General features: G+C 46.5%; 1 protein-coding gene and 1 non-coding gene across 2 annotated transcripts in view; one reads left to right on the top strand and one right to left on the bottom strand.

Annotated features, from left to right (window-relative positions):
• Nucleotides 1–1,436: 1,436 nt before the first annotated feature.
• Nucleotides 1,437–11,956, bottom strand: part of NDRG1 (N-myc downstream regulated 1) — a 32,988-nt gene continuing 22,468 nt past the window's right edge. The window contains exons 11-15 of the mRNA XM_056853981.1: nt 8,106–8,157; nt 6,546–6,593; nt 5,309–5,344; nt 3,444–3,495; nt 1,437–1,896 (exon numbers count right to left, since the gene is read on the bottom strand). Coding sequence (XP_056709959.1) covers nt 1,649–1,896; nt 3,444–3,495; nt 5,309–5,344; nt 6,546–6,593; nt 8,106–8,157 — 436 coding nt within the window. The 3' untranslated portion in view covers nt 1,437–1,648. The remainder of the gene's footprint in view (nt 1,897–3,443; nt 3,496–5,308; nt 5,345–6,545; nt 6,594–8,105; nt 8,158–11,956) is intronic.
• TRNAA-CGC (transfer RNA alanine (anticodon CGC)) lies at nt 2,920–2,991 on the top strand. Its single transcript has one exon. It is a non-coding gene; the product is annotated as a tRNA-Ala (tRNA).

Here is an 11,956-nt window from a genome sequence, read left to right as displayed (position 1 = left end):
GCCATATCAGGTGTAGATCTCCCAGCTCGGGGGGCGGGGCTAGGGTTGCCAGGTCTCTAGCCACCACCTGGAGGTTGGCAACCCTAGGAGAGGCTATGCTGAGGAGGGAAGGAAGGAAAGAAACAATAACCTCTCTCTCTCCAGGCTTACAATAAAGGACAGATGCAAACTATTGCAAAGTTACGAATTTATTTTGTTTTTGAAATAAATACAAATAATTCATTAATAAACTCTCCCCAAATAGACAAGTTCAGCCTCTCAATTACAGTCTGCACTCCTCCTTTACAAACCATCAGGAAACTCTTAAGTTGTCATTTTTTAAAAGCAGGCAAATCACCGATACAAGAGTTCAGTTCTCTTGGAACTACCCCAAAATATTCAGGGGTTAAGAAGCTGGATGCTTTACATGAGCAATATCTGAAATTCATTAGCTATGTTAATTGTGATGTAGCAAAGAGATAAAAAGCCATTGGGAGGGGGGGAAAATCTAGAATTCCCATCTATGCTGGAAATCCACTGGGTTGCCCATTACTTCCCAAAATACAGATCTTCAGACATCAGGAAGACAGCTTTAAATTGGAGAATCAGTCTCTCTCTCTCTACATTTACAATCATTAAATACACATCTGTTGCCGCCTGTGCATCTCCAAACAATGTGGAGCATGTTTTTGCTTAGCAGCAAGTTAAATGAATTTTTAGGCCTGATCAGTTGAATGCGCCGTTACTTTAACCATCAACAAGTTTGCCACCTTCTAAACCTATTTACTGTCAGGCTTGGTCAGATAATCCTGTATTTGTTACAACAGCCCCTCCAAAAACAAAATATCAGGTGGGAGAGTTCAAAGAATGACCCCAGCAGGGAAGTAGAGTGTCCTCACTGCTCACTGTTCCCCACTGCCAAGTGCTATTACCCACACTGGGATCATGACGCCCACTAGCCCTTGCTACCCCCAAAAGCCCTTTGAGATGCAAACCTTACAATAGTAAGGTTTCTCAATGAGTTGAATCTCGCCTTTAGGCAGATAAGCAATTCTGCCAAGTCCTGAAAAAGAAAAGGGGGGGGGGGGGACGGCAACAAGTTGTCAGATACCGAGAAATAAAAGGCTTAAGATTTTGTTTGCCCGCAAGTTGCATTGCGTCCCTATATTAATGCAGGAAAACTGGCCCTTGTGTACTACTCAAGAGGCCAAAATGCACAATGCCATTTGATTATTTAAGTATGTACAGATCTGAAGTTGTTCCAGGTTCAACAGGAGGCTGGAACTTTGATTTTGTAAGGAAAAGGTCTCCCTGTCAGGCATTGCTTTTTCCCCCCAAAAGCAAAGTTTCCACACAAATGGGGCAATTTTTTTTTTAAAAAATGCCAAATTTGGGAAGACGGTATAGTACTTGCTTTGAAGACCAGGGTTAAGCTTTCCCCCAAGGTTCAGTTTTGAAGAAATCTACAGTTAGTCAGAGAAAAGAATAGCAGCAACCTCTGTTAGGGAAAACAGAGCAACTGAGATGTTTTGTTTTATTGGTCCCTGTCGAACTCTGGGAGGGGAAGAGAGCCATGATACAGAAAATGCTTCGGGTTAAATATCAAATATCATGACACACAGTGAGTGGGTGGCAGTCAAGTCTCGATCATAACTCCGGCCCGTTCCATTTAACAGGAAACCTCCATCGACTTGGGGCTCGGCTGCTCGGCATTGCTGGCCGAGTTGGGGGTGAGCTCAATGCGGTTCCGGCCGTCGTCCCCGGACTGGGTCCTGGTCCTCTCCCCTTCGCCAGTGTGGGATCTGCTTCTGGCTCCCTCCCCGGTGTGGGATCTACTCCTGCCGCCTTCCAAGGAGGCCACGCTGGAACCGGAAGCCGTCCGGGATCTCATGAGTCTGGTCATGCTGGCAGAAGGCACTGCGATGAAAAAAAAATCATCTTAGACCAGGGATCCCCAATGTGGCGCTCGTGGGTGCCATGGCACCCACCCAACACTTTTCTTGGTGCCCGTCAAGTGTTTTTAGAAAGTGGGTGGGGCCAGGTGGGGATTTTTCCAGCAAGGCTTCAGACTGGCAATTGGGGATTTGATTGGCTGTGCAGTTTTTCAAAAAATGTTACTTTGGCAGCAGCTACCACCACAGCACAAGAAGAGGAAGAAGAATTGGTTTTTATTTGCTGATTTTCTCTACCTTTTTAAGGAGAATCAAACCGGCTTACAACTGCCTTCCCTTCCTCTCCCCACAACAGGCAGCTTGTAAGATAGGTGAGGCTGAAAGAGTTTGGAGAGAGCTGTGACTGACCCAAGGTCACCCAGCTGGCTTCATGTGGAGGAAACCAACCTGGTTCTCCAGATTAGAGTCCACTGCTCTTAACCACCATACCATGCTGGCTTCTCAAGGATCTTTCACTGTGTGACTAAAAGAAAGCCGCTGGCCCTGCCTCCTGCAGCAGCCATTTTGTGGCAGCCATTTTGTGCCTGCATCCACCATGCTGTATCCAAAGTCCAGAGGTGCCCGCAGGCTCAAAAAGGCTGGGGAGCCCTATGTTAGAGAGATGCTGCCATGACAGTAGGCCAGTTATGTGGATGGATGACCACCACTCAAGATGAAACCCACAGAGACAAAGTGTTCCAGTCAAGGAGAACAGCTAGCAACAGTCCAACAATATTCATTGAGACTATGAGATATGCATGCATCAATCCATTGGAAACTAAGTGCCTGAAGGAAAGGGGAGAGTAAGGTAAGAAGCTGGACCTGAGAAACAGGAGGAGGCAATGCATAATTGAAGAAAAAGATCTCCAGAAATAGCCTTAGGGCCCAAGAACAAACATGTCTGTGGCACATACAAGAGGTATGAACACACTGGGGACAGTGGACCAGAGAGCCCACGGGCAAAGAGGTGGCATGGTGCTGAATTTCAGGTTTAGAAGGAAATGTAATGGGAGGTGTGGCTCAGTGGTAGAGCATCTGCTTCGCATGCAGAAGGTCCCAGGTTCAATCCCCGGCATCTCCAGTTAAAGGGACTAGGTGAATAGGTGATATGAAAAACCTCTGCCTGAGACCCTGGAGAGCCGCTGCCAGTCTGAGTAGACAATACTGACTTTGATGGACCCAGGGTCTCATTCAGTATAAGGCAGCTTCATGTGGGGCATTTCATGTGTGGTTATTTACCTCTTAGACCAGATTTCAATTGGATAAGACTGGAATAGTCTGAGAAGCACCCTCCATGTCCCGAAACAACAGTTTCCAATCACTTCACTCCCTTTCCTAGTTTTAAATTGTAAATTGGTTCAGGGCCCTGTCATCCCGCATTTGGTAATGTACCAGCAATGGTGTCTTCTATAAATAATCCATTTGCCGGTGTTTCACATTCTAAACTCAAAGCATATTTTGTATCTTAACCTAACAATTTTACATGGCATCTGATCATAGCCTACTGCTAGTTTGGATCAAACATGTACTTACTATATCCCATTCCTTGTATGAAGTATTTGAAAGCTTCCGCAAGTTTTGCAGGCTGTAAAAGAAAGTATAGTGTTTGAAAATCACCAGCACTGTAAATCATTAATGACTGTATCTAATTCTGAATATTATATCTCATTCTGAACAATGGCCCTAGATCAGGGGTCGGCAAACTCATTAGTCAAAAGAGCCAAATATCAACAGTACAACGATTGAGATTTCTTTTGAGAGCCAAATTTCTTAAACTTAAACTATATAGGTAGGTACACTGTTTATTAACTTAATAAACTTTAATTAAAGTATTAAGTCTTAATTAAACTATAGGTACACTGAATAAAACTTGATATACTTAATAGTGATCTTATTTATTGATAAAAATTAAATTGTAAGTCCCTGCCATTTCCCCCTCCCCATCCGGAGTCCTCGTCTGGAGGCCTGGTCTACCGCCATAAAAGCCTATTGATAGACCTGGCCTCTAGCTGAGTCCCATTGGGAGGCCAGGTCTACCCATTGGCTTTCTTGGCAGTAGACCTGGCCTCCGGAGGCCCATAGAAGCCAATTGGTAGACCTGGCCTCTGAAGGGGGACTTTTCCCCCTCCTCGGAGTCCAGGTCTACCGCCAAGAAAGCCAGTGGGTAGACATGACCTCCCAATGGGACTCAGCTGGAGGCCAGGTCTACCAAAGGAAGCCCGCCCAACAGCTGATAGGCGGGGGGCCAGTAACCGCCGAGCCGCCCGCCCAGCAATCGCGTGGCTAGAGGGGAGGCTTTAGCCTCCCAACCATTGACGGCAAGGGAAAGGGGGACCCGGCCATTCTCCACGGCGGGGGGGAGGGGAGAGACAGCGCACCCACTCGCCCGCTCTCTCTCTCTCTCAGGTGCGCCGGCTCCGCAGCCCGACTGCCGGCGCGAGCGGGCGCAAGAGCAGGGGCTCCGAACCAAGTTCGGAGAGCCGCACTCAACGGGCCAAAGAGCCGCATGCGGCTCTGGAGCCGCAGTTTTGAGACCCCTGCCCTAGATGGAGATTATTAAATCTACAAGTTAGGGAAACATACAGAGGAGATCATTGTCTAAACTTGGAGGGACCCCAAGGTTTGCAGAAAAATCTACAAACCGGACAAAAAGGCAACACGGCTTTAAGCATATCAGGCTAAGAAGCCTGCCTTCTCTTCTTTTGTCCTGAAACTGCCAGATGTGAATTGGGCCTGTCAACTAAGGTTTTAAAAATAAAGCAGCAAACTGCCTCAGATTAGGAAATAAAAGAAAAAGAAGAAAAGTTGGTTTTTATATGCCGACTTTCTCTACCACTTAAGGCAAAATCAAACCGGCTTACACTCCCCTCCCCTCCCCACAACAGACACCCTGTGAGGTAGATGAGGCTGAGAGAGCTCTGAGAGAGCTGTGACTAGCCCAAGGTCACCCAGCAGGCTTCATGTGCAGGAGTGGGGAAACAAATCCAGTTCACCAGATTAGCATCCGCTGCTCATGTGGAGGAGTGGGGAATCAAACCCGGTTCTCCAGATCAGAGTCCACCACTCCAAGCCACCGCTCTTAACCACTACACCACGCTGGCTCAAGTGCTCCAACCCCCCCCCCCACACACACACCTCACAGGAAAGTGTGCTGCATCTAAGACCACCATTTACCAGGGGCTACTACCTTAGTATTTCAATCCTGCAAATTTAGGAGATGGTACCAACAGAGGCTGCATCCTGTAGGTGCCTCAATGCAACCATTTATTGTAAAAAATACTGTACTTGGGTTCAATCCAATACCACATGGTTTTATTAGTAGAAGGGAGTGAATCCATTCCTTAACACAGGGATATGAGCTATCCAAGGTCCCCCAAATGACTTCTGCCAAATCATACCTGGGAAACTTGAGGAAGACCACCACAGTCAGCCATCTGCAAAGAAAAAAAGATAGGCTTTGTGTGTTGATTAATGATTCAAAATTTTGTTACACTCATCTAAAATTCACTACCAAGGCATATTGCCAAGAGAAAGGAACTCTTGCTGTCACATTACTCACAACCTTGTGCTGTGATGTGTGACAATGGCCACACACAAAGCAAGTCCGATTTCTAAATTCATTTCTGGAAAAACAAACACACACACACTCTAATGGGAACTGACACAATTAAAGACATACTGCTTTTAGCATTAAAGGCAGACAGCACAGCTACCTGCCCTAAGATGTTGAGGGAGAGGGTGGCTGACTTATGGCAACCCCGTAGGGTTTCCAAGGAGAGATGTTTAGAGGTGGCTTGCCATTGCCTGCCTCTGCATAGTGACCCTGGACTGCCTTGGTGGTCTCCCATCCAAATATTAACCAGGGTCGACCCTGCTTAGCTTCTGAGATCTGACGATACCAGACAGGCCTGGCATATCCAGGCCAAGGTCCAGGTCCCAAATAAAAGTGATTGATAAACTTGCTTGGATTCAGGAAGTAGATGTGCACACTTTAACCAGGCCTCTAGCATGACTTCCCTGTGATTTTATGAAGAAGAAAAAAAGTCTGCCTGGAGTATCCCACGGCCTGCATCTGAAGATGCGGACTCCAGACCACAAAAGCTGGACTAGCATGTGACTCCCACTTCCACTCCAGACCCAGCTGTTCCTATCTAGAAGATCTCTGCACATGCTTCGCCTGCCAAGAGCAAAGGAGGAGGGGTTAACAGATTTCTCTCTCTAGAGACTTAGTGCAGATGTTAGCTTGGGGGGCAGAGATGAACTCTTGCTCTTAGTTGTATGACCTCCTGGAACTAACTCTTGCCAGGATTAGCATCCATTATGGAATGAGTTTCTAAATGTAGCCTTGGTAGCATTATCTTTTGACCTCCAGCTATCACTCAAGTTCTACTGTATGTAAAAAAAAATAGGTCAGCAGCTCTATACAACAGAGAAGGGCAGGAGGAAGACATAAAGACCAGCCTCTCAACTTCTGGATTTCATAGCCTGCACCACCTACATCATCTATTCCCTGCCCAAGGAGAAGATCCCGCATTAGTAGTAATCACCGTATTTGAATCCTCAGATTGATTTCACAAAATGGCTTTATTCTCTACAAGCTAACAACTCTTTGACTTATGACTTATGCCATGGTACCTTTAAGAGTGTAGTCTTTGTTGGGTCCAGTTTAGCATTGCAGTCCACCTGGTTGGAAAGAAAGAAAAGGGCGAGCTTCATTCAATAGTAAAAGCTCTTCAGGCATCCCTGTTGAATTGCGACTGCAACATCTCTCAGCGCGCAAGACCCTCCAAGCCATCCCTTAGCCTCAAACAATGAATCAGCACAGATTTCAGAAAGCCCCAGCAATTGCTTTAAGCTTCTGAACAACAGAATTAGGATTTCTTTCCTGAAACCAACTTCAGACTTGCTGCCCTGCATTTCTCTCGGCTTCAACAAGGCGTTTTTGACAGGCTTGTGTCCTAATTTGTAGGGGTGCATCCATACTCCCAGAAAGGTGCTTCCCACCATCCTCATGGCTGCTGCAGCAAGCCACGCCACTCCAAATTCTGCCCCGGGGGGGGGATGTCAGTGGAATGCTGGGAACAGCATGTGGAGAAGCCTGAAGTGGTTCAAGGAAAACTGCTGAAAGTCTCCATCCTCTTCTGCAGGTTATCAGTTACTTCCGAAAGTCCAAATGGAGGTTAGAATCCATGCCACAGTCTGAATAGCCTTCACTTGGGAGGCCGGATTCATTAGAGTGCACCAACTCCTGTTAGGGCCATTTTGCATGTACGTTTTCCCCCAACATGGAGATTTCTTCCCAGGTCCCCAGGACGAAGCCAGTGTGGTACAGTGGGCGGGAATGTTCAATTAGGATTGGAGAGGCTGAGGTTCAAATAACTCTCGGCCATGAAGAAAACTGGGTGAACTTGGAAGTCATCATTTCTCAGTGTTGACAGGATGGGGGTGGGGGGACGGCAGGTGGTAACGTGGGAGACCAATCATGTTGCTCCAAGCTTCTTGGGGGGAAGAGTGGGATAAAACATCCAAAATGTTGAATGTACATTTGTCAAACACACACAAACTCCGGAACATTGAGCTGACAAGGCCTCCAATGATTACAGTCCAATTGGTCACGTTCTAGATACATGTACTTCTTCGGTCCGTTAAAATTATTCTTTTAATGCCAGTGCCTAAACCCAACGCAAAACAGAGAAGTTCTTTATATGAAAATCCCGTGACCATTTATGTTCACCCCCTTCAGGGGTTAAGTCTGCAAAAAACAAACAAAAAACCCCACTCATAGCATGTGCTGAATTCCCACGAGAGAGAGCCATTGGTTTGGCATTGTGGCCCAGAGGGCACAGCACAACGACTATGTATTCCTCTCCTCTATCACGCACATTTTGAAGTCCAACCACAGTAAGTGTCATTTTGCTCTTGTGGTGCAGCTGTTGGTGTGAAGGCGGCAGCCGTGACTCTTCTTGGTGCCTGAACCACAGCCCTGCTCTAGACAAAGCCGTTCTTGCCCCGGTGCGTTTTCTGTCTGCAAAAGTGGAATGACAGCAAGCCTCCCCCAACAAGGGCTGCTAAGACCAGCGCTGTAAAATACGTTGCCCATTAAGTGCTTTGTAAGATTAAATAATTCAGAACAAGTGAAACAGAGGAAGCGACAAGCACGAAACAAGATGTTTACCGGACTCTGCCTATACTTACCACAGCATCGACGGCAGGAGAGCTGTCCCCAACCACCAACAGTGAAGGGCACCTAAAGGAAAATAAACCAACCAATGAATTGCAGCAGTCGTTTCTATAAATAACTCTTCCGGTTTTAATGCTTTTAAGGAAGTGGTCGGAACCATCACTGAAGTCTCACGGCTGCCTGTTAAGCAACCCAAAAACAGACTTCTAGAGTTATTGAGAAACGGCAACCAGATTGTCTTGCTAAGCTACAGCTGCCGCCTTGCAGGTCCCCTGGTCGGGGGAAGTCTGAAAGGCTTCTGATCGAAGACATCCTACTAGGTAGATGGCGCTGTTTTGCTGGGTGACCTTGGGCTACTCACAGCTCTCTTAGAGCTCTCTCAGCCTCACCTCACAGCATGTCTGTTGTGGGGAAGGGAAGGTGATTGTAAAATGGATTGACAAGTGGTAGAGAAAGTCGGCATATAAAAACCAACTCTTCTTCTTCTACTGGATTGAGGGGCTTGCAGCAGGCAGTGTGACTAGATTAGACCCCAGTCAACTCCAGCTTTAAATGTAGTGGTTAAGAGCAGCAGACTAATCCGGAGAACTGGGTTCAATTCCCCACTCCTCCACATGAAGCCTGCCGGGCGACCTTGGGCTGGTCACAGTCCCCTCAGAACTCTCAGCCCAAGCAGAGGCAAGCAGGCAATGCCAAACCACCTCTGAACACATCTTGCCTTGAAAAACCCCACAGGGTCAATTAGTAGAAATGGCAAAACTTACGGCGTCGGTAAATCAAAAGGATGATAATGAATTTGCAAAGGATTGGGAGGCGTGGATTAATTATTGTAGAGATGAACTTAAATGTGATATTAACAAATGTATTTTGATCTAATTCAGAACGGATGTATTGGGCATTGAGGTTTTGTTATAATTGAATTAGGAAAACAATACAAAGAGAAAAAAATGTTAATTAAAGGATCAGAGGAGGGGAGAGGGGAAGTCAAAGAATTAAACTTTTTACAATATGTAATGAAATGTATAATGATTGTATAGAAAAATAAAAAATCTTAAAAACAAAACAAAACCACAGGGTCGCTGTAAATCAGCTGTGACTTGACGGCACACACACACACAGAGTAATTACACCTTTATATATTTATTTTATTTCACTTCATTTATTCCCCACCTTCCCCCCCCCAAAGTGGCTGACATAATTCCCCTCTCCTCTATTTTATCCTCACGACAACCCTGTAAGGTAGTTTAGGCCAAGAGTGTGTGCTGGCCCAAGCTCGCCCAGCAAGATCCCGTGGAGGAATGGGGATTTGGACGAGAGTCCCCAAGACTGTAGTCTGATATTCTAACAACTAAGCAGTGCTGACCACCATCTGACGTAAGAGACAGCAGGCATCTCATAGCATCTCAAGATGGACACTGGTGGGTTTATTATCACCAAAAGGCACCCAAACACGGCTCACAGGAACCGGAGCCAATACGGAGCTTCAGCAGATGAGCCCCGCTGCTGGGAGCAGCTAAGAGTCAGCCTGGATTTCCTGGGGTACAGATGATTTTGCAACAGAAGCAGCTGAGGGCAGCGAAACAGGACACGTGCATTGTTTGGAAATGGGAAGTGTTATTTAGGCCCAGAATCCCCGGGTGAGGAAGCACATGTCAAAAAGTAGGCAGGCAAGAGAGCTGGGAAGGAGGGCTCCTCAGTGGGGGTTTTCCTGCCTCAAGCACTATTATGCTTGGGTGGGAAAACAAAGAACAGAGACTGGGTCTACATTATTCCGTTCTCCCTAAAGCAGTTTAGTGGTAAGTGCCACTATGCCACGGTCATTAGGATTCTATACTCCTTTCTTAAGTTTGTTAGAAGTATTCTTGTCTAGTTGCTTTCCTGTTAATAGCAATAGAGATATGGTTAAAATGAACATTTTGCACAACTTGGTTTCCCCACAAAACTGAGTCTCCACACATGATGCTGCTTCTCAGTAACGGGGACAGCTCAGGAGAATAAGCCAGTTAACTCTGCTTTAAAAGAGGTTAAGTCCCTTTAAGCTTCAGTTGATTGGGCCATCAAAAGGTAAGAGGCTAACCATGACCTACCTTTGGCTTCTTTGTAAATGGGATTAAATAGCCGATTGGTGTCACCAGTTAATGTCACTCTTCTCGGCATTTAGTGTTCAGACCAAAACTTTACAAGCTGTGGATGGGGCAGGGTATGTGTGGCAGAAATAGCAGAAGGGTGGGCTTCAGCACTATAGAAAGAGTCTTCTGCAGATGCTCTAATTACATCTGTTTGACAAAGTAGTACTTTGTCCAGAGGAAGTTGATGAGGGGTCTGGAGACCAAGTCCTATGGGAAAGGTTGAAGGAGCTGGGTATGTTTAGCCTGGAGAGGAGAAGACTGAGAAGGGATATGATAACCATCTTCAAGTACTTGAAGGGCTGTCATATAGAGGAGGGTGCCGAGTTGTTTTCTGTTGCCCCAGAAGGTCAGACAAGAACCAACGGGTTGCAATTAAATCAAAAGAGTTTCCGTCTAGACATTAGGAAGAACTTTCTGACAGTTAGAGCAGTTCCTCAGTGGAACAGGCTTCCTCGGGAAGTGGTAAGCTCTCCTTCCCTGGAGGTTTTTAAGCAGAGGCTAGATGGCCGTCCATCAGCAATGCTCCTTCAATGACCTTAGGCAGATGATGAGAGGGAGGGCGTCTTGGCCATCTTCTGGGCATGGAGTAGGGGTCACTGGGGGTGTAAGGGGGAGGTAGTTGTGAATTTCCTGTATTGTGCAGGGGGTTGGACCCTGGTGGTCCCTTCCAACTCTATGATTCTATATTACCCTTAAATTTGTTAAGGCCCTAGCATTATGGGAAAACTGGCACTTGGTACACACTTGAAGGTTCACCCCTCAAAGTTATTCTGCATACATTTAAGTGCAGATGTTTTACACGGGAACTTTAAAACTTGCTGTGACAAATCTGCAAGCAGATCTCCAGGTGCTATTCAAACAGTCACCTTTTTTTGCTGTCCAGTTATAGCTGACTTATGGCAATCCAGTACGGTTTTCAGGGCGAGAGATGTTCAGAGGTGGTTTGTTCCTCCACGTCACAACTCTGGTATTCTCTGGAAGTCTTCCATTCAAATGCTAGCCAGGGCTGACCCTGCTTACCTTCTGAGATCTGATGAGATTGGGCTAGCCTGGGGCTATCCAGGTCAGGGTTAATTATCCCTGTCCACTACCGTATTAGCTCCTAGCAATCTATCTGAACACGGCAAATCCCACATTTGGATGCACACCTTAAAGTAGTGAGGGGGTTTGCGTGTGTCAGCGAAGCTGGGGGCAATACTGTACGGGGTCTAGACCAAACTCCCAGCAGAGTCACTCAAGACGGAATGGTCACAGCCGAGACACCAGACAAAGGAGAGTCCACCCACTTCAGGGATCAATGGCCACATCAGCAGAAGAGAACAGGCAGTTCCAATGGTGATGGGGTTAAAGAAATCCTTGAAGGTTAGCTGCTGGGCACATGAGTTGGAAGCGACTTGATGGCACTTAACACATACATGTGCCTACCATGGACATCTACTTATATGGGATGGAGATAGGCAGCCTTAACTATTTCTTAAGAGTTGCTGTGTTAATCAAGGAGCCAGTAGCTCAGTGGAACAGCCTCTGCTTTGCATGCAGAAGGTCCCAGGTTCAATACCCAGCATCTCCAGCTAAAAGGCAGTAGGTGATGTTAAAGACCTCTGCCTAAGACCCTGGAGAGCTGCTGCCAGTCTGCATAGACAGTACTGACTTTGATGGACCCAGGGTCTGATTCAGAGTAAGGCAGCTTCATGTGTATAATCTGTTGTAGCAAAGTAAAACAGAAATCAAGCATC

This window comes from Euleptes europaea, chromosome 8, assembly GCF_029931775.1.
Source record: "Euleptes europaea isolate rEulEur1 chromosome 8, rEulEur1.hap1, whole genome shotgun sequence".
In the NCBI taxonomy this organism is placed as follows: Eukaryota; Metazoa; Chordata; class Lepidosauria; order Squamata; family Sphaerodactylidae; genus Euleptes; species Euleptes europaea.
This window is presented reverse-complemented; position numbering and strand designations above follow the sequence as displayed.